General features: G+C 52.7%; 3 protein-coding genes across 4 annotated transcripts; 1 reads left to right on the plus strand and 2 right to left on the minus strand.

Annotated features, from left to right (window-relative positions):
• Positions 1-770: 770 nt before the first annotated feature.
• Dhx58 (DExH-box helicase 58) lies at positions 771-10380 on the minus strand. The gene is made up of 13 exons (XM_051158628.1): positions 10306-10380; positions 9996-10164; positions 9569-9770; positions 9028-9218; positions 8331-8447; positions 7506-7632; positions 7132-7323; positions 5047-5300; positions 4534-4683; positions 4278-4439; positions 2957-3147; positions 1224-1320; positions 771-971 (listed from the first exon to the last, which is right to left on the minus strand). The coding sequence occupies exons 2-13, from the start codon at positions 10161-10163 to the stop codon at positions 786-788; spliced, it is 2037 nt and encodes a 678-aa protein (XP_051014585.1). The 5' UTR covers position 10164; positions 10306-10380; the 3' UTR covers positions 771-785.
• Positions 10381-11148: 768 nt separating this feature from the next.
• Positions 11149-18820, minus strand: Kat2a (lysine acetyltransferase 2A). 2 transcript variants are annotated; one of them, XM_051158626.1, is made up of 18 exons: positions 18424-18820; positions 18158-18281; positions 17678-17823; positions 17459-17548; positions 16996-17177; positions 16711-16902; positions 15795-15901; positions 15490-15600; positions 15261-15397; positions 14966-15174; positions 14635-14761; positions 13035-13145; positions 12553-12696; positions 12214-12328; positions 12089-12125; positions 11928-11991; positions 11740-11824; positions 11149-11598 (listed from the first exon to the last, which is right to left on the minus strand). In XM_051158626.1, the coding sequence occupies exons 1-18, from the start codon at positions 18760-18762 to the stop codon at positions 11405-11407; spliced, it is 2514 nt and encodes an 837-aa protein (XP_051014583.1). In that variant the 5' UTR covers positions 18763-18820; the 3' UTR covers positions 11149-11404. The 2 variants fall into 2 exon arrangements, with proteins under 2 accessions (XP_051014583.1, XP_051014582.1); XM_051158625.1 differs by having other exon boundaries at positions 15261-15400.
• A 1598-nt stretch (positions 18821-20418) lies between these two features.
• On the plus strand, positions 20419-20978 carry Hspb9 (heat shock protein family B (small) member 9). Its single transcript, XM_051158992.1, is given in 4 exon segments — positions 20419-20574; positions 20576-20710; positions 20712-20812; positions 20815-20978. Coding segments are annotated over 4 exon segments (444 nt in total). The 5' UTR covers positions 20419-20530.
• The last annotated feature ends 810 nt before the right edge of the window (positions 20979-21788 follow it).

Raw genomic sequence — 21788 nt, forward strand, 5'->3', positions numbered from 1 at the left:
CTGGCCTGTGCAGTTCTGCAGATCAGACCCTGGGCTTTGTACACGGCAGGCAAGCACTCAAACAACTGAACTACGTCTTCAGTCCCAGGGGGACTATTTTAACATTAAAAAGTACTGCTAATCCAGGTGTGGTGATGCACGCCTTTAATCCCAGCACTCTGGAGGCAGAGGCAGAGGAGGGTAGATCTCTGTGAGTTTGAGGCCAGCTTGGTCTATAAAGCAAGTCCAGGACAGCCAGGACGACAAGACAAACACTGTGTTGAAAAACCAAAAAGAAAAGAAAAGAAAAAGAAAGAAAGAAAAGAAAATACTGCCAAGCAGATAAGTGTGTGGGGAGGGGTAGAAGATAGGGTTATAACAGGAACAAAGACACCTGCAGGGGTGTGTTTATATCTTGAATAGAAGAAGGCATACGTGGCAAAAAGTATTAAAATACACATTATCAATGAGGTTTGTTTCCCATCAATTGCACTACAAAATAAAATTACACATTTTATACCTCATGTTATCATTTATCTTTATGAAGAACCTCAGAAAGAAAAATGTAACAAAAACCCAAAGGTTTCCTGGGCAATGGGGAGGCTGTCGCAATCCCTGGTGCAACACAGCATGTCCATTCTCCTGCATCAGTTTCCCAACTCCATTCAATGTACATAAGAATATCTGGGGCAGAATAAAGGCTACCCCATCACCCCATGACCACAGTGCTACCCACGGGAAAGAGGATGGCTTGCTGGACTCTCCTGCCCCCTGCAGCCTGAGCTCGGTACTGCAGGTACAAGGGGTCAGTCCAGGGAGAGATAAGACAGGCCCTGGGCACAGTCCTGCAGTATGTCGAAGTTACATACTGTGAAGGGTACCCGAGACCACTTTTTGGGCTGGATCCTCCCATGAGGGGTCTCCAGTAGTATGCTTTGGATTTTCAGCACCGGCAAGGTCACTGATTTGTAGATCATCTGGAAGCCCCAGACCTGTGGTGGAGCAGATGGAAACACGTGGGTCCTCAAGCTGGATTTCTGCGGTGACCGGGACTTTATCTACCACCAGAGGCCATCACGCAGTGGGCTCCCTAAGACAGGACTACAGTACAGACTGGGGGTCTCCCTCTGCCGGGCTGGCTCCATTCTGGGTAAGGGCATGAAGGCACAGCTGGAAATCCTTTCCCAGACCAAAGGCCTTTGTGATCTGCAGCTGAGGGCTTTGGGGCCTGGTCCCTCACTTACCTCACCACAGTTACTGCAGCTAATGGTTCCTCCAGGCCTCCAGTCCTTGAAGACCTTGTTTATGACCACAGGCTTCTGGGAGATGTTATAGTAGGCCCTAGAAGAGATAACAGAGTCCTTCTGGGGCCCCTGCACCCCAGACTTCATGCCCTGTAGCTGGCTGAGTCCCGGGCAGGGTATCAGGTCTTTCTGCCTGTCAAGATACAGAATTTCCAAGAACCAGGAAGCCTAGCCTGCAGGAGGGTCTGCCTGCCCTGTCTGCACCCTGTTCCTGCACCCAAGCTTGGGAACTTCTGTCTCCCACATGAGTGATTTCAAGTTTCCTCATGGATCCTTCTCTTTCATCCTTCTTTCCAACCTCATGCTGCCTCCCAACACCTGGTAGGGTGGCCTAGAGGCAGCCATCTTACCTGCCTGCCTGCCTGCCATTCCCTGGCTCAGAATGTATCCAAGGCTGCTCATTGCCTCCTGGATTAAAAAGGTTTAACTTTCAGGCCCAGCCTTCAAGATGCTCCATGGCCTGGCCTGCCTTCATCCTGAATCCAATCACTCCCGGGCATTCCTCTCACAGTAACTGAGCTTCCTCACCCCTGCCTGGATGCATCTTCTCATGTTCAAAACCCACCCACCCTCCTTCTCCTACCTAGTTGAAACGCTCTCTCTGATGGAACCTTAGCACCCACCGTGGCCTGCCACACAAGAGGTGTCTAAGAGATAGTTATGTAATGAATGTTATAACTAGAAGTAAGGTGACCCTTTAGGAAGCAGGAAGTGGGTGGCTCAGAGGGAGGGCTAGAGTTGTTTAATTTAGTGTGTGTATGTGTGGGAAGGGTCAAAGAGGCGTATGTGGGGGGGGCGCGCGTGCGCGCACATAAAGAAGGTAAGTTTTAGGATGTGGGAATTAAGCTCAGGCTATGTGGATTTTGACACAGGGTCCCATGTAGCCCAGGATGACCTCAAGTTCAGTGTTGTAGCTGAGGATAACCTTGACCTGCTTGCTCATCTTACGACCTCTATCACCTAAGTGCTGGATTACATACAGGTGTGCACTACCACACCCAGTCGCTTGGGATCGAACCTAGCACTTTGTGCTGTCTAAGGTATGCATCCTGTCTACCAACTGAGCTACACATCCCCAGCCCTCTCCACTCCTCTCCCCCTCTTTTTTTCCCCTTCTCTCACTCTCTGTGGCCCTGGCTCACAGTGAAGACCAGGACCCTTCTCTTTCTAAGTCCAGCCTGGCCCGGAACTCTGTGTAGGCAAGGACGACACCTTGTACCCCTATCTCCCAGGCACTGGAACTACAAGCAAGCATACCACCACCCACCACTCCCAGGGACCGCTGCCGATTCTTGTGGTTTTTCTTTTGAGGTGGCGGCCTTCTGCTGCCCTGGCTGACTCTGACCTCCTAGGCACAAGTAACTCTCTCCTGCCTCAGCAGCCTGAGTAGTGGAGATGGCCACCTCACCAGACAGTTGGACCTGCTCTGATGTCCTAAGAGTAGGTAGGACCAGGGTGTTGGTTCACGGCTGAATTCTTTGTATCCTAAATTTCAGTTCTCTTTCCATCACATAATGGCTGTGGGAGCTTTAGCAAGACACCTGCACCTCTGCTTCTTCACTTCTGGGATGGGGCTGGGGATAATCGCCCCCCCCCTTGATAAAATGTTCTTTTTGCCTCCCACACCCTTCACAAGCCCTTCCTCATCTGGCCAGCCCTCCCGTGGCTCTCACGAGAAGTTGGGGTTCACATTGACGTGGTGGGTCCCCTCCACCTTCCGTATGTCACTCCCGTAGCCCACGGCTATCATGCAGTTGATGCAGAGGAGCTGCACGTCCTCGGGTGGGAACTGCCGCTGCCGACTCTCTCGGTGAGCCGCGCGAGCCGCTCGCTTAGCTAGCGCTGCCAGCTGCAGCTCCTGGATCTGGGGGAGGGTGGCGATAGGGGAGGAGATGTGACACTAAGAGACCCACCCTCAGGAAAGCTCCCAGGGGGTCCCAAAAGACCCTGGGGCATTTGTACCCAGACCCAGGAGGGGCTTGTTTTTTGTTTTTGTTTTTTGTTTTTTTTTTGAGACAGAGTCTGTCACTGAACCTGAAGCTGACTCAGCAAGCCCAGAAATCCTCCTGTCTCAGTCTTCCCAGAGCTGAGACCACAGGAAGGCATTGTTGTGTCCAGCTTTTCACTGGACTGGGAATCTGAATTAAGGTCCTGTGCTTGTGTGGCCCTTTACTGGCTGAGCCCGTCTCTCCACTCTCTTGAATTGAAGCCTTGTGAACAAAAATATGGGTGGTGGTGCACCCACTCACTCGGGAGGCAGAGGCAGGCAGGGTTTGAGGACAGCTTGATCTCCCCAGTGAGTTCCAGGGCATTTAGGGTTACACAGAGAAACTCTGTCTCAAAAGCAAACAAACAAAAAAATACAGGAGATAGGTGACAGCCTTTGTGCCGAATCTGTTTTCCCTTTGAAAAATTCCATGTAAAGCTTTTTAAAAAAAAAAAAAAAATCTATCAGAGAAGCACTATTATACTGGGATAACAAGAATAAAGAGTATCAAGGCCGGGTGTGGTGGCACACACCTTTAATCCTAGCACTCGGGAGGCAGAGGCAGCCGGAGGCCAAGGCTATGTAGAGAGACCCTGTCTGGGGTGGTGGTGGGGTGTGAAGAGAGTATCTTGGACATTGCTTCTGAGATTAGAACATTGTTCCAATTTTACCTTCTGCCCATCTTTGTTTTCCTTCTATTTCTAGAAAGCTCTCACAAATATATAAAGTATCTGTCCTTCCTCCCCTGCAGCCCCTGCCTTCTCCTCCTACTCCCCCACCCCCCCCCCCCCCCCATGTATCTCAGGCTGGCCTAGAGCTTGCTGTTGTAACCAAGCATAAGCTCACACCTAGGACAAGGCCTATGTCTAAGGTCATGCAGGGTACAGGCACTGCCCTCTCTGTCAACATTACCCTGGGTTTGTATAAAAGTTCCCTAGGTGAGCCTGGAGGGTGTGGGTGCAGTCAGCGCCTCGGGCTCTCAAGTCTGCAGCAGGATGCCTGCTGACCTTGGCCTTAAACTCTTTGGGGTCCATCTTCTGTACTGCAGTCACTGCCTGCTCCATCAGCACCTCCAGAGCCTCATTGGTCAGCTCCCGCCGCAGCTCCCGACTGCCCTCTGTCGCCACAAAGGAGTACACACTCTGATCAGCTCGAGCTCGGCCCCGGGCCTGGGAAGAATGACAAAGGTGAGGCAGCTGTGGGCTGGGGGTCCATACAGGATTCTTCTAGGGCATTGGCGTGGGGAGGAGGGCCTGAGAGTACCTGGACCATGGAGATCTCGTTGGTCAGGAGCCCATAGCGTACCACCACATTGCACTTGGATATATCCAGCCCTTCCTCTGCCACACTTGTGGCCACTAGAAGGTTCAGGGTACCATCCCTGAATTCCTGGATCACTTCTTGCTGGTCTTTCTGTTGGAGGATTCAGGGAGGAGGGAAAAGGTTATGGGAACACAGAGTCCCACTCTATCCCCAGGTATCCCCAAGATCATGCCCATCTTCCCTAATGACCCCTTCCCTACACCCCTTCCTCCTTCCCTCTTTCCCTCCCTCTCTCCCTCCCTTCTTTCCTTTCTTCCTTTACAAGACAGATTACAATGTACCACCACACTTGGCTTGTGGCTTTGTGTTTGTTAGGCAAGCAATCCTACCAGCGACCTCTTGCCTAGGAAGATTCAAGCCCCATGTTTCCCACAGCCTTCCTGCTATCACTCTGTGCTGGGGACCTTGTTCCCCTTTCTCCCCTATGGAATGCCTCCAGCCAAAAGCAAACACCTGGGTCATGTGTGTGCTCTGACTGGTATTCCCAGCTCCAATCAGCATCTGAGGCTTGACGTCCACAGTTTGTAGGCCAGGCTGCTGCTGAAGCCAGAGCAGGAGGGAGTAGGCACTCTGGCGGGTTTTGGTGAAGATGATGCCCCGAGGGTTGTTGGGACCCCCAAACTGACTCAGCAGGATCTCTTCCAGCCTCTCCAACTTTGGGTTCTCAGGCCCATGGGCCGCTAGGTTGGCCAGCGTATTTTTATGGCCTAAGAACACCAAAACAGAGGCAGGGGCGCAGGGCTCAGGCCTGGGTGTAGACAGGGTGCTCACAGGGACCGGGTGGTATGAGGAGGGGACACTCACTCCTGTTCATTCCCTGAGCTGTTCTAAGAGTACACGTAAGGACACATTTGCTACTTACTCTCACGGCCAGCTTTACGCGAGACATTCAGTACAGAAGCCATCCCTCATGTACCCCAGACCAGCACCCCTTCTCAATCCCACCACTAGGACCTTTGCATCTGTTGTTTCCATTTTTTTTTTTTTTAAAGACAGGTTTTCATGTAGCCCAGGCTGGCCATAAACTCACTGCTTCCTGCACTCACTTCCTAAATCCTGGGGTGACAGTCATGGGTCACTACACTGTATGCTGAGGAGCCAAACTAAACCTTGCTGCAAGGTAGGTAAGTGAACGCTAGTATCCCAGCCCCACCCATGGACCCATGGGCTTTTTCCCTCCTTCCTTCCTTCCTTTTTTTTTTTTTTTTTGTCCAAGACAGGCTTTCTCTGTGTAGCCCTGGTTGCCCTGGAACTTACTCTAGACCAGGTTCACCTCGAACTCAGAGATCTGCCTGCCTCTGCCTCCTGAGTGCTGGAATATCATCAGGATAGCCAGATTTTCCTGGACCACCTTATTTGGTGTGTGTGTGTGTGTGTGTGTGTGTGTGTGTGTGTGTGTGTGTGTGTACCATGGCATGTGTGTAGAGGGTGTGGATTCCATTGTTCTCCTCCCCATACCACCCCCCCCCAGGTCTGAGAAATCAAAAGTTTGTACAGAGGGGCTGGAGAGATGGCTCAATGGTTAAGAGCACTGCCTGCTCTTCCAGAGGTCTTGAGTTCAATTCCCAGCAACCACATGGTGGCTCACTACCATCTATAATGAGATCTGATGCCCTCTTCTGGCATGCAGGTGTACATGCGGATGGAGCACTCATACATAAAATGAATAAATCTTAAAAAAAAAAAAAAAAAAAAAGGTTTGTACAGCAAGGACATTTATCCACTAGCCATCGATCTTTTTATTTTTTTTCCCCTATCTTATTTTTTTTTAAGACAGGGTCTCTCACTGAAAACAGAGTTCACTATTTGGCAAGATGAACTTCCCAGCAAGCCCTGGGGATCCTGGTGTCCCCAGCACCCAGGTGCTGAGATGACAAGTCGGCTGCACCTGATTTTTTTTTTTTTTTTTTTGGTTTTTCGAGACAAGGTTTCTCTGTGTAGCCTTGACCATCCTGGATTCACTTTGTAGACCAGGCTGGCCTCGAACTCACAGCGATCCGCCTGCCTCTGCCTCCCGCTGGGATTAAAGGCCTGCGCCACCACGCCCGGCTCTCTGCACCTGATTTTTAAGTGGGCTCTGGGATTTGAATTCATATGACATGGAGCCATCCTATGTCGTTTTAAAAATATCTTTGCTGGGGGCTGGCAAGATGGCTCAGAAAGAAAAAGCATTTGCTACTAAGTCTGACAATCTGAGCTCATTTTTCTGGCCTCTTCCTTAGAAGAAGAGAACAAACTTCTCTGCAAGTTGCCTTCTGACCTCCACATGTGCTGCTGTGGTACTTGTACCAAATCCCGTCCCCTTTCCTCTCTCCACTAAATAAACAAATGTAATAAGAAATTAAGATATCTTTGTTAATAACCTGAATTAGTTTTACCGTTGCAAACTGTCACACTTGAGGAAACAAGTTTTCCTTACTAGTAGCCTCGGGCTTTGGTTAGGAAAATAGAGACCCAGGACCCTCCCTGGGTCCTGGTAGCTGCCCAGCCACAAATAGCCTTGAGCTCCCAAGCAGTACTAAACCCATTGTGCCTCACTGTCAAACAGTTCCAGCAGCCAGCGCTCTGCATGCAGCAACTGTGTTTTTGTGGCACGTTCTCTGTTGTAGAAATCTTGCAACATGTCCAGAGCGTCCCGTGCGCGGACAGTATCATGGATGAACAGCGCATCATTGTAGCGCCACAAATGCAGCGCATACACCCGCTGTTGCTGAAGGCCAGCCTCAGCCGCTGCAGGAAAGGGGGTTACAGGGTCAAGGGTTGGAAGCCCCCCCCCCTTCCAACCTCCCCGGAGCTTCCATCCCGACAGGCCACGCCTCTAGTGTAGAAGCTCCGCCCATAAAGGCTCCGCCCATAAAGGCTCCGCCCATAAAGGCTCCGCCCATAAAGGCCCTCCCAAGCCTGCCTCTCACCATCTTTTCTCAACTGCACCACTTGCTGCTCATACATTTGGGTTCCAAATTGCTGGCTCAGATAGGGCATATTTAGTTGCTGGTGGATTTGGTTCATAAGCTTTTTTAGCAAGTCTCCAAAAGGATCCTGAGCAAGAAGGAGCGAAAGGATGAGGGGATTTCCATACACATGGGAGGGGGTGAGCACACTTCCCCTGAGAGTGAGAACTTCAAGGTTCTGATGTGAAGCATCCTGGCTGGAGAGAGGGACCAACTAGATTCCTGTAGGCAGCTTCTACTGTCTCACTCACTTTATACATTTGCCCTGTGGCCTGGGCACAACGATGTAGAGAGCCCCGGATCAGCCCTGTCCTCACAGACATCAGCAAGTGTCACTAAAGAAAAGAATTGGTCCAGTGGGGGCTGGAGAGATGGCTCAGAGGTTAAGAGCACTGACTGTTCTTCCAGAGGTCCTGAGTTCAATTCCCAGCAACCACATGGTTGCTTACAACCATCTATAATGAGATCCTGGCATGCAGGCAGAGCACTGTATATATAACAAGTAAAAATCTTAAGAAAAAAAAAAAAAGAAAGAAAAGAATTGGTCCAACATTAACACCAAGTACCCCAGCATCATGGCGTGACAGTACCAATGAGCCATTCTGAACAGTAGGCTATGGACTTAGGCTGCATGTGTCTCAAAGCACAGAAATGGCAGTTGGAGTAACAGGTACAGGCAAGAGGCCTGAAGCGACGAGAGCTGGGGAAAGCAGAGCCAGGACCCACACCCTAGGTTCCCTTAACTCTACACCAGACCCCAAGCCTGCCCGGCGGCTCCTCACACACCTGTTTGCGCCTTTGGCAGAGGTCATACTGCTTGCAGGGCTTTGGGTTGTGTTCCAGCAGCTGGGAGTGGCAATTCTCTGGTGACATGATGCGCCACGTATCCAAGTTAGCACAGAGCTGGAGGCAACAGAGAGGTGTCACCAGAAAAAGGAGTTAGGCAGAATTTTGAGGGAGGTGGGGTTCCTGGCTAAGGACAGGAGAGCCTGGGGTGGGGCCCACTGGGAGTTGGGATTCATTTCTTCAGTAAGTCTGAACATGTGCCCTCTGAATTACTAATATTCCAGTACTGATGGGGGGAGGCGGGGACTGAGATGCAAATGAACATGAAGAAACCACTGACAAACAGCAAAGGCTACAAAACGGGAACACATCAGGTAGTATGAATGACCCCTGAAAACACTAAACCTGGTGCTATGACAGCGCAGTGGGGACAGCCAAGGGAGACTGTGCTGGTGTCAGAGCTGTTTCTTAAGTGGTAGGAGGGAATCAGATGAGGGTTCAAAAGCAAGGGCGTTCCCAGCGAAAGGAATAAGGAGCTTAAAGGTTCCTACGAGCCCCAATATGTTCAAGACACTGGAGGAGACCAGTGTAGCCACAGTATGAACAGTGGGGTTGGTAGGGCTAGGAGAGGCAGGGCAAGCAAGGAGGTCCCTAACGGAGCTATGGTGAGAGGGGTGGGTTCAGGGGTTGAGCTGACCTGTAGGATGTGGTCAATGGCCCCTTGAAGCTTGGTGGCCCCTCCAGTGCCTGGGGAGGCTGTGAGACCCAGAACCTGGGGAAGAGGTTTTGTCTTCTGCAGCTTATGCTCTAGGTAGCGGCTCAAGATGACGTTGTAGACGGTGTCCTTGTGGGTGTGGTGACACTCATCCACCACAATCAACGAGAACTCTGGGGGCACATGAGTTGTGAGCTGCACCTGGCACCTCTTCCTCCTCCCAGCTTTGCGAAGTCCCCGCTCTTGTCTGAAGACCCCCTCTTCCCTTCCCAACTTCCGGCTGGGTCCCCGACCAGGAGCAGGCAGCAACGATCTATTTCTCAGTTTACAGACTAGGAACTTGAGGTTCAGCCGAGGGGATGGGGCTCATTGGCCCAGGAGCACATCCTGTTAACCAGGTTATGGCTTTGGCGATGCTCCCCGCCTCGCCCCCCGCACCCCCCCCCCCTTTCCCGCTCACTCCCATGAGAACTCCCACACTGACTGGAGGCTTCAACTGTTCATGACCACCACCTACCCTCACCTGTGAGCTCCACGTGCTCATCTGCCTCGGAGCTGATCAGTGCCAGCTGCAACAGCTCTGCTGTGCAGATGAGCAGGTCATGGCTCCGGGCTATTAGGCCAAAGCCAGCTCGTGACCCCATGTCCCCACTCAGGGTTGAGATGGTCCAATGTTTATCCAACACGCGCCTAAATTCCTCAGCATGCTGGCTCACCAGGTGTACCTGGAAGTGAACAAACGAGGGAGAGAACCTAGGTTGGGGTGAGGTGGGAAATGGCAGTTACTGGAGTTGGGGGTCAGGGAAGCTGGGAGGAGTGGGGTGACACTTCAGGACATAGCTGTGTCCTGAACCAAGGTGAGAAGACCCGGAGGAGACTGTAGCTTAGAAGAGACCCAAGAAGTGTCACAGAGAGCCGAGACCCCACTTTGGGAAGGGCAGACCACTCACCCTGTTGACCAGTACAACCACCTTGCCCCGGTCTACTGTCTCTAGGTGCCTCTTGGCCACAAAGGCAGCTGCCCGGGTCTTCCCAGCACCCGTGGGCAGCCATATAATGATATTCTTGCCCTCCAGAGCCGGTAGGATCACTTCCCACTGGTAGGGCCGCAGCTCCATTCTGGAATAACAGAGGGATCAGAACCCCTGTCCTCTAACCCCTCCCCCAACTCCCGGCCAGCCCAATCAGCTGAAGAGGCTTTCCTTTGCCAAGAACTCAAAGCCTCCTAGGAGAGGTGGGGCAGAGCACCTAGACACCCACCTGGACTCTGCTCTGGCCAGGACTGAGGTCCGTGTTGGGGGCAATTAGCGAGCAGTGGACTAGCCTGGTCCCGGCTGAGGCTTCGGAAACTCTGGGAAAGCCTGGGTCGGCAGCTCAGTCATTAGAAATGAAACTAAAACAAGGGGAGGAGCCAGATGAGCTGTGCCTGGCCCATTGTGGCTACATAAAAATAGAAGATTGGGGCGGGAGACACTGTTACTGAAAGGAAAGGGCTCCTGTTGCTCCTGGGTCCTCTACTTCCTCATTTTTTCTTTTTTCACAACCTGCAGTAACCCTGCCCACCCCGGTTAAGTTTATGGCCTGGAGGTTCTGACCTTGGCTGCCTGGTGCCTGACCAGGACCAGCCTGGAGTCAGGGAATGGGCGGGCTTTAGGGACAAGCTCTTGTTCTTCCTTTGTAGGTGAGTCAGGCTAGAAGCCATAGGGATAGCAGTCAGGTAGGTCCATCACCCCACTATACATTGCAGGGGACAGCGGCACCAGTGTAGCCTGAAGTTAGGCTTCCAGGTTGCAAGGGGAAGGACTGGAAAAGTAAAGTCTGCTAAGTCTGAAGCTGTACACCCACCCCAAAACAATCACACAGGGGTTAAAAAAAAACTTTATTGTTCCCTCCAAGGGATTAATGCCAAGGAATGAATGGTCCTCCTGCCCCCAGCTCTGGGGGACAAATGGACAAAACAGTGTAGGCCGAGCCACAGCCTCTCATGGTTCCTCCAGTCTGGGCTGTTTCCATGCCACAGCTACTCAGGGAACAGCCCTGGCCCTGGGAAATGGGTACCTGGCCGAGGCTCAGGATGCCCAGTCTGCGGAGCTCTGTAAGGGCCAAGGCTGAGTAGTTCATGTCCTGGCCACCAGACATTCTACACGGGGCTGGCTCCAGACCAGACATCTACCCAAGGTCGGATGCAATGAAGGCAGGAACAGAGCTGCAGGCTTGGGAGTGCCTGCTGGCCGAAGAGTCTGCAAGATCTGGGGTCCCTGGCTGGAGTGTCTCCTGATGAGTCAGGGAGAGGGGGGCCTGGGAACACCCAAATGGACCTGATGAGGTGGAGGTGGGAACTGCAGCCCCCAGCTGGGGACTACTTGTCAATGAGCCCCCCCTCCTTCAGCTTGAAATAGAAGAACTTCTCCAGGGCACTGGCACAGCGACAGTACTCGCTGTCTGGGGGGTTGTACTCCCGGCAGTTGGCGATGACCCGCTGCAGGTCAGCTACAAAGAGCTTCCGGGTCACATAGTAGCGGCTGCGCAACCTTTCGGTCATGGTCTTCAGGTCTGGGTCAAAGGGGAGAAGGGAAATGCCTTTAAGAGGTGAAGAAGTGGGGGGCTGCCCACTGTGGCAGGTACCTGACTCAGCACAGGCAGGAGCAGATGTGGGGGAACATGCCAGGGAAGTGAGGGCAGAAGGGTCCTCACCAATGGGGAAGCGGATAACTTCGTAGTAGTCAGGGGCCTCTGACTTCTTCACAGGTTCCATGAAGGGCCAGGCGCTGGGGTGTGACTAGGGAGAAGATCTGAGCTGGGGACGGGCCCACAGTGCCCACAGCCAACCCAAGATGGCCACCCGCCTCAGCTACCCCTAGAGGAAAACCTGGGCCTCTCACTTTGATCTGAGCCAGCAGGTTTTTGAGGGTGGTATACAGCTGGTCAGGGTCCTTCAGCTCCTTGCTGGAATGAGAGATGCCAAGTCTGAGAGGTCTGGGCCCCTCTCCCCCACCCTCCAGCCCCCCATTCCCACGCTCAATCCCCTCGACTAAACACTCACCCCTTCTCCTTTCCCAATGGCTTCCAGCCTGTCTCTCCTGCAAAGGGGGGAAGAGAACATCCCTAAGAATGGCTGCCTGTGCCCCAAGAACACCCTCCTGCCCTTCAGCCAGGGCCCCTGCTCACGGATGCCGGGGACGCTCTCCACAGGGATCTGCCTCACACCCTCCTTGAAACAGCTGAGTCCAGGGTAGACCTTGCGGATCTGTGCTTGTTTGCGTTCAATCAGCTTCTTGATGATCTGAGGAGGTAAGGGTCGGGGGTGGGGTGGCGGTGGGGCGGCTCAGGTCCAGTCACCCCCCAAGGCCATGGTCCGTCAGTGCTAACATTTACTTGTGACTGTTCCTAAGAGGTAGGGCAGGCAAGAACCAAGACCTGGCCTGTCTCCACCACACATAATACATGCCTTTGCACATTTACTCCCCAGTACACACTCACGAGATCCCCATGGATACGTGTGCGCACCTCTTTTTGCTTCTTGATGATGTGGGACAGCTCTGTGTAGGGGATCCGGGGATTCAGCTCGCACTCCATCAGCGTCGCTCCTTCATAGTCCTTGATGTAGCCCAGATAGCGGCTCTTGGGCACTTTGATGTCCTTGGAGAAGCCCTAGGTGAGCGGAGAGTTAAGACTCAATCAATCAGCAAGGACTCTCCAACTTTCACAGCCCCTTCAGGAGTGCGTGCATGGCTCCTCTTGCACCTCTAAACATCCTGGTGGCAGGGCGATAACCCCACCTCCCCCTGGCCACCCCTAATCTCCTCCAGTGGCCAAAAGGACCTTCCAATCCCTGGCCCTGCTCTTTACTGGATGGCGTCAGGTAGGGGGCACACAGAAAGGGAGGTCCATCCTCACTGGTGCCGGGTGCACCAGGGGACAAGAAGGGACTTGAGCACTGGAAGCTGTGCACACAAACTGGGAGCAGGTATGATGTGACCAAGGCTTACCTGCTTCTTGAAGTAGCCAATGGCGTATTCATCAGCATAGGTGAGGAAGTACAGGATGCCGTGCTTGATGTGGTACTCCTTTAGGTGGTTCATCAGATGGGTGCCATAGCCCTGCAGGGAAGATGGGCAGGTCGGGGAAGAGATGGGGAAGACAACTCAGGGAGGGCAGGTGGCCAGGAGAGGACCAGCACTTATGGAGAGAAAGTGAAAAATTTCTAGGTGCTTGCTTAGGGCCAGATTCAGCATTTGATTCCTCAAAGACCCATTTGCCAGTTAGCCCACAAATAGGTATTAAAAGCCCCATTTCATAGGAAAAACAACAATAACAAAACCTGAAACCCAGTTAGTTACACAAGGAACAGTCTGAGGTCAGTTGACCAGAGACAGCAGTGCTGGGTTCCAACCCAACAGAGCCTGTTGGCCCCACACCTTGGGTTTTTAGAACAAAGGGGTCATAGAGGCCTGTTCATGATGTCTTCTGAACCCTGAATTCCCTCATGTCAGGACCACACAGATATGTATATAAAACAGGATAATGAGAAGCCAAAAAGTAGTTACTAGTTAAAAAAAAAAAAAAAAAAAAATATATATATATATATATATATATATATATATACGAACGAAGCTGGGACTATCAACTCCCCAAGGTATGTAAGCCTTTCTGAAGAAACCACAGTTCACTTTAAGTGTTGCTGCCTGGGGTGTAGCTCAGTAGACCGTTTCTTCAGCATGCACGAAGACCTGGGTTTAATCCTCAGCAATGGATAAAACCTGGTGTGGTGGTGCACACCTATAACTCTGCCTTCTGGAGGCAGGAAGAACATCAGAAGTTTAAGGTCCGTCCATCTGGATTACAGTGTTTTTACCCTTAGCTACACAGACCCTCTCCAAAACATAAAGTCCCAAAGGTTTGCTTAAAAACATAGCTTGCGCTGGGCATAGTGGCACACGCCTTTAATCCCAGCACTTGGGAGGCAGAGGCAGGTGGACCGCTGTGAGTTTGAGGCCAGACTGGTCTACAAAGCGAGTCCAGGATAGCCAAGCCATGGATACACAAAGAAACCCTGTCTCAAAAAACAAAAACAAAACAAACAAAAACCAAAACAAAATATTGCTTGATGGGGGCAGAACTCAGTGGTAGAGAATTTGCCTACAAGGGCCTGTGTTCCATCCCAACACCAGAAAAGAAATTAAAAAAAAAAAAAAAAAAAAATTATTGCTGATTCGGGTACTTTTTGTTTGTATTTTTTTTTGAGACAGGGTTTCTCTATTTAGCCCTAGCTGTTTGGAATTCACTCTGTGGACCAGGCTGGCCTCTAACACAGTGATCCACCTGCCTCTGCCTCCTGAGTGCTGGGATTAAAGGTATGCGCTACTTTGCCTGGCCAGTACTTTTTAAAAATGGTGTTATGAAGGCAGAGCTGCCACCCTGTGGGAGCATGTGGAAATGCCTGGTTGCTACAAGAAGGGCTGAGGCACAGATATCCTGCCATTCTGGCTGGCTTAGTCTAAATTCAGAAGCTAGTGGTGGGATGGATCATGTGGTCCAGACTCAAAAGCAGGTGGTTGGATGGGGTCATGGTCGGGGCATTGTGCTCACCTTGACCTGCTCGTTTGAGGTGACAGCACAGAAGACGATTTCCGTGAAGCCCTGAGTGGGAAACATGCGGAAGCAAATCCCACCGATGACCCGCCCATCCTTGATCAAGGCCAAAGTCTTATGTTTCCTAAGAGAGAGGGGACATGTCACGGAACTTACCTGTCTTGTCCTTGCTCCCCAGGTCCCTCTGCCCTCAGAGAGTGAAGTATCACGAGGGATAAGAACAGAGGAAAGGAAATCCTGAAAGGTTAAACCTCGGAATTGGGAGTGTCCAGTGTAGAGGGATGGGGAAGCCAAGGTGCTCTGGGGCTGCGGGTCCCCAGGGACTCACGGGTCAAAGACAAGGCGGGCAATATATTCCTTGGGCATTCGTGGCAGCTGGTGGGAGAAGACATTCTGCAACCCCACGAGCCAGAGCAGCACTCGCCGGTTGGCCTTGGGCGTCAGAGAGTTGCCAATGACGTGGAATTCAATGATGCCTCGCCGCTCCTCCAGGCGGGCTGTTTCGTCTCGGGCTGCATTGGCTGAGAGCAGGCTTGTCTAGGCAGAAGGGGGGTGGGGTAAACAAGGGCATCAGGTGGGTGAGGCTCCCTTCCCCTGTAGGTCAGCAGGTGCAGGCTGCCTACCTCAGGCCCCAGCATGGCAGCGGGGTCAGTGATGGTCAGCATGACCTCGTTGACCAGCTCCATGGGGATATCACCCATCACACGGAGCCGCTTAGCATCCTCCAAGGTCAGGTTCTCAGGAAGCTTCCTCTTCTCTCCTGCTGGGGAGGGTGACAAGGTCACCCAGGGATAGCAGGAAAAGTGGAGGGAAGGGTGAGTGGGGGTCAGAGGTCAGAGGTCAAGTTCCTACCTGGCATGGGCTCAGCCCCCGTGGAATCTAGGCTCAAGGAGTTGTTGCTGCCTCCACCCATGCTGGGACTGAAGATGGGCGTGCTGGGAACAGCCGCTGCACTGACTGTCGCTGCAAGAGAAAAGAAACTGAGGATGGGGAGTGGAGGGCATGGCGGAGTCTTTAGAAGGATCCAGGCTCTCTCAGCCCTACCTGAGCCCCAAAGGTATCTCCCCACTGCTGCCACACCCCAATCCTCTCACCCCAGAGGCAGTAGGCCAGCCACGGTGGCCAAGCAGACCCTGCAGAGCTATTGTGCCACCAACCTGGCCGGGGCACAAGCTGTGTCCCCTCTGAGGGTGGCATGGTGAAGCCAGACTCCCAGATGGGAGAATTTGCCCCGTAGATCTCTTCCTCAAGCATGGACAGGAACCTGTGGGGGAGGGTACAACTGTCCCACGACTCCAGCCTTCAACTAGGAGTAGCCTGGGCCAGACCCCAGAGGGACGAGAGGCCAGACACACAGACCCTGTTCTCAGTGGGTAGGAGGAGACAGCAGCTTCTGCTATCCGAGAAGGCCTATTATGTAGAGGGGCGCTCAGCTCTCCACCTGCTGAGGACAGGGCACAACCAGGATAGAGATTAGAGACCCAATTTTGTCATGATGTATGGTACAGGAGAATGGGTCTGAGCTGATGCCATCTTATGCTGTGTGGCCAGGCAGGACACCCAGTCCCCTGAAATCTGGCCACCTCTTGTTCCCACATTCTCGTTCCTAGCAAAGGTTGTTTTTTTTTTTTTTTTTTTTGAATAGGGAGCCATGACCCAGATTCAAATGAGAGGAAGGTGTGGCACAATATAGGCAAACGTATAAAGAATGGACTAGAACAGAGATGGGTAATGGCTTCACCTCAAATGCAAACTCTGACGGCTTGGAGCACTGCGGTAGGAGGGGTTCTGAGGCTGCATCCAGGTGCCCATAAGGAAACTATTAGTAACAATCTACCAGGGGGGTTGGAAGGGGTAGCGTTAGCTTGGGCCATGTACCTGCCATCCCCAGACTAGCACATACTAGCAAGTAGCTTCTGGGCCATGGGCAAATCTGCCAGGTAGACACCCAGATCCCAGAAGGCCCATGGAGGGAGAGGAGGGACCAATCCAGGAAGCCTTCCTGGAAAAAAGGGGACAAGAGCGAGGACATGAATTTGGGGCAAGATCCCCACAGGCCAGACCGAGCCTTACTTGGGGAAGTGTGTGAGGATCAGGGTCCTCTTCTCAGGCACCAGTTTGTCCTTCTCCACCCGAAATTTTTCCAGCAGCTGCCGGCGGGTGACAGTGAAAATGGACCGCAGAAGGCTTCGTCCGAAGACGTGGGTGGTCTCGTACCGGGGAAGGCTATCGCAGCTCTGGGGCACGTGGCAGTAACACAGCCATCTGGGGGGAGGTGGAGTGAGCGGTAGGCGAGGGTGGAGACCAGCAGACTGGACTGCCCAAGCCTCCCCTGTGAGGCTCTCTGCCAGGATTTACCTGGTGTAATTGACCTTGTAGGTAGCGACATCCTCAGACTGGGACCGCTGCCGGAACTGCGCGGGCGTCTCCAGCTTCCAGTAGTTAAGGCAGAGCAGGAACATCTTTGAGAGCTCAAACATTGTCTGCCGCTCTCGGGGGGCCAGGTGGCTAAATTTGTACTGCACGAAGTTCAGTACACCCTGAGAAATCAGGGAGGGGACAAAATCAGGAGGCGCGAGCAGGCAGCAGAGGCGTCTCCAATAGGAGCCAAGGTTACCTCTCCCCGGCCCCCACTGTGGGGGGACCCCCCCCCACCGTGGGACTCTGTGAAGAGAAACCCCTTCTAACTTCCACGGCCACCGGGAGGTCAGCACACGCTGTGTCCCTCCTTTGAATCTCTCGCCTGTTCTCAGCTTGAGGGAAAAACAGGTTCTCCACCCTGTAAGCTGCCCTTCCGGCTCTTTCTCCATGCCTGTCCTACCTGCTCAATGTTAGGCTTCTCAAATGGAGGGCTGCCTAGCGATCCCTCCACCACCGGCCGAGTCATCTGCAGGATGCATTTCCGCAGGAGCTGCGATGCCAGGAAGAGGGATGGGGAGGAATAGGTGTGGCAGAACTTACGAGAACCAGATCCCCAACATACACACACACACACAAATACCTCACCCCACCTTTACTCTTTTACTCCATGATTGCTCACCTTGAAGAGGTAGAAATAGACCTGTTTGGTGTCCGTGTCCTCTTCCTTGTGAACAGACATGAACAGATTTTCTACATCTACCACCATTCCCAAGAGCCGGTTGATCTCATCCTCTGACACGTTCTCCAAGTGGGACACGTGGTCCGCTACAAGATGTTTATGTTAGGTTGGGAAAAATAGGTAGGAGGGATCCACAGGGCTTGACTCCTGCACCTCCTTCTGACTAGCCGACATCCACCTTTGATCATCCTGCAATCCCTGCTGAACAGGGAGACCCAATGATCTCAGTTCTCCCATAAAGCCCTTGGTAGCTCCCTGCTTCTTCTGGGAAGGGAGACTTCCTTTTTCTTTCCTTGGGACATACATATACAGTCCCAACCCAGTCTTTCTTTAGGAGGCTTTATGGTACTTAAGTCACCATGTCCAAACGGGACCTGGACCTGCCCTCCGCCCCAGCTCCAAAGACACTGCCTGCCTTACCCAAGGGGTGCTCACAGCTACGGCACAGCTCGCTCAGGTTGGCAGCTGGCTGCTGAAGGTCCATGCGGGGTGCAGTGGGGGGCTTGGGATTTTTCCAGCCATTACACTTGCAGGTTTCATTGGCCTAGAGGCGGAAGGAGCAGGCACCTGATGCTGTACCCCAAGCGCAAGAGAGGCTCTGGAGCTAGAACTTCGCCCCCATTCCCACCCGGAGGCCTTGGATGCCCCCAAGCCCCGCCCCCTTTCACCCTAGGCCCCGCCCCCACCTTGCAAGCTGAGAAGACCCCTAGTTTCTCAAGCTTCTTGGCGCGCGGCAGCGCCCGGACTTGCGCCTTCCTCTGGCTAGCGCGCTGCTGCTGGCTCAGGCCAGGTCGAGCCGGATCCCCCCCACTCCCTGGCCCCCCACTTCCTACTCCGGCCCCCCCAGTCCCTGTGCTCCCGGCTGGGGCTGCAGCTGGGACAGGAGCTGGGGCCGGGGTAGGAGTCGGAGTGGGGGCTGAAGCCGGACTGGGCGCAGGAGTCGGAGTTGGGGCAGGGGCCGGGGACTGAAGGGGCCGGGGCTGCGAGGCCGGGGCCGGATTTGGGGCCTGGGAAGGTTCCGCCATGGCCTCCCCCGCAGCGGAGCGGCGCCGCGCTCCCAGCCCTAGGGCCGCATGGGCAACCGGCGCACAGTACGCAGGCGTCGCTACCCCGGCGCATTATGGGAGTCGTAGTCTTCCCTTGCTGCTTTCCATGTCTTGGCCTTCCAGACTTTTCTGTCCTGTTTCTTGGTTCCAGACAACCAAATGTCGCTCAATTGAGCATCCTAGGTTGACCGTTACTTCGTTCTAATCTTTGTAAGCCATCCTGGATAGTGACAGTTACTGTCTTCTTGTGGACATGAAGCACCAGAACACTGACAGTCTGGAAGACTTGTGGGCTCTGCCCTTTTAAAGTTCATAGGTGGAACAACAGGCCTGGACCTGGGCTTGGCTCCCACACAGCAGAAGCCTGCCCTATGTGACAGAATTGCACCTACAATAGAAATGAAATGTAACATTAAGTCTACATTTTGTACTGTGTGGTGTTGATACAGATGGATTAACTTTGGCATTCAGCTTTTTCTGTAATTTCATTGCTATCAAGCAGAAAATGTCTTTTTTCTTTCTTTCTTTTTTTGGTTTTTCAAGAAAAGGTTTTATTGTGTAACCTTGGCTGTCTGGACTCACTTTGTAAACCAGGCTTGCCTCGAACCCACAGAGATCCACCTGCTTCTGCCTCCCGAGTGCTGGGATTAAAGGCATACACCACCATGCCCAGCTTAAACATTGACTTTTTAGTTTTTAGTTTTGTTTTGTTTTTTTGAGACAAGGTTTTTTGTGTTTAATAGCTCTGGCTGTCCTGGACTCACTTTGTAGACTAGGCTGGCCTCGAACTCAGAGATCTGCCTGCCTCCCAGAGTGCTGGGATTAAAGGCGTGCCCCACCACGCCCCACTACAACAATTTATTTTCAAAAGAACAGAGATATATTTGTGGGCCATGTCGCTGTGGCTCAACTCTAACCTTATGGCATGGAGTGGGTACGGGGGCCACAGAGAGTCAGGCGTAGGAGAGGGGGGCTGGCAGAGGAGCTAGAAGCTGAGATTGTGTGTAAATGAACGAATTAAAGAACCGGAGAGACAGCCGGGTATGGTGGCGCTCGGGAGGCAGAGGCAGGCGGATTGCTGTGAGTTTGAGGCCAGGACAGCCAAGGCTACACAGAGAAACCCTGTCTAAAAAAAGAAGGAGAAGAAGAACCAACCAGGCAGTACTAGCCCAGAGGGCTTTGTTCCACGTATAGGCAAAAAGGGCTTGCCCAGCCTTAAAGCTAGAGCAAAGGTCTCTCACTTCCTTCCCTATCCCAGCCTTTTCCTTGCCTACCCTTGGGGGTAGGGAGCCAGAGAAATACCCAATTTCTTCCCCAGGTGTTAGTTCTGGAAAGTGAAAGGTCAGGGAGAGACTTCTGGGTGACTAGGAAGGCCCCGCCCTCTCTTCTGGCGAAGTCTAAGGAACAATCTTCCTTGCCCCAGGCCAGATTCTTAAGAGTGCAGTGCAGGGCAGGGCAGAGCTCTTTCACCCTGTTGTTCAATCCCTCTGCATATTTGGGCGATTGGTTCCTTTACAGCCTTCTACCCTCTGATGTAGGTAAGAGAACGTCCCAGGGAGGAGCAGGCCCCAACAAAAGTAGTAGTGGGAGACTAGGTCACTAACAACTTGCCGCTTGCAGAAGATGGACCTCGCTGACGTGCTCTTTTGCCCCTCTGGGTGGGAAAAGCGGACAGCCCCTCCCTCCAGGCACCCTCCTGGAGGATTCTGGAAGCCCTCATGCCCTCTGGCAGCAGTTGCTCTCTCAGATGCAGTGGGTAGAGAGCAGTTTCTCCACCTGGCAGCAAGAACCGCATGGCATCCCCATGTCCCAGCGTGACCCTTGCTGAACAAAATCAAGTGGCCACACTACCCGTGCGGCTGCTCAAGGGATGATCTGGCTGCGCGGAAGCAAGTTTCCAGATGAAGATCGACGCCCATGGTTTTGCTCGAGGAGTTGGTGGTGCGGGTAGACGGCCAGAACCTGATTATGACCCGCCAGCGGCCCCAGGAGTCCAATGACCCAGTTAGGGGTGGTTACTGCATAGAGCAGCAATGCACCAGCAAATGCAAATCCCATCCAATTTAGACCCTGCAGCCTTGACCTGCGGCTTGACACCCTCTGGCCATCTGTGCTTCCATGGACAAAACAAGCCGCTGCCTCCCTCTGGAGCACAAACAGGCCATGCCCCTGCACTCAGGAGCCGGGGGCTCTAAGGAAACCAACCTACCCTGACTTACTAAACCACTGAGGTGTGCAGCAGCCATAAGTGTCCTTTTGGCGTTTTTTTCCTAGGGATGGAGGGTTGGAGCTGCAGGGAAGGGAGTGGCTGGGGAGGCACCTCAAGGTGGTAGTAATAAATAACCAGGCTATGAGATAAACTGGAGGAAACTGTGGACTTAGCCAATAGCAACAGCTCCAGCAGGGAGCAGCAGAGGGCTGGGATAACCTAGGTGCTGCCAGTGTTTACAATCAATGTCCAGTCTTGAACCGGGATGGACAGTGTTGAATCTGGCATGGGGGTGCTGTGAAGGACAGAGGTAGTGGTGGACTGCAGGACTGGCCTTGAGACCAATCTCCAGTGTTCCTTGTTAAGGAGAAGCAAAACGAGGGGTCTCAGAGGTCACTTCAGATACCAACAGTCTTCAAATACACATTGCAGAGCCTTTAATGTAAGCTGAGGGGAGCCAGGTGTCGGCTCCAGGTGAGTCCTATCCTCCTACACTAGAGATGCCAACAGCAGAGCTTCTTTCTTTTGGTTACCATGATCACCAGCATCTTCTCACACACAGGGGACAGAATTGTTTAATCAGATTGGATGATTCATTTTAGATTAACTTCAGGAGAAATAGAGAGAATATCTTTGGTCTGATAGACTGTCAGAGAAAGACGAGGAAGACAAGTGTGAGGTCGATCGATCGGCTGACTATATTGACAAGATACTGATTGGTTACATGTTGAAGAAAACATACAATACAAAATACAGAAAAAGTTGGTTCCACCCCCTCCCACTCCCCCCTTACCCA

The sequence above is a fragment of the Acomys russatus genome, chromosome 16 (assembly GCF_903995435.1).
Source record: "Acomys russatus chromosome 16, mAcoRus1.1, whole genome shotgun sequence".
In the NCBI taxonomy this organism is placed as follows: domain Eukaryota; kingdom Metazoa; phylum Chordata; class Mammalia; order Rodentia; family Muridae; genus Acomys; species Acomys russatus.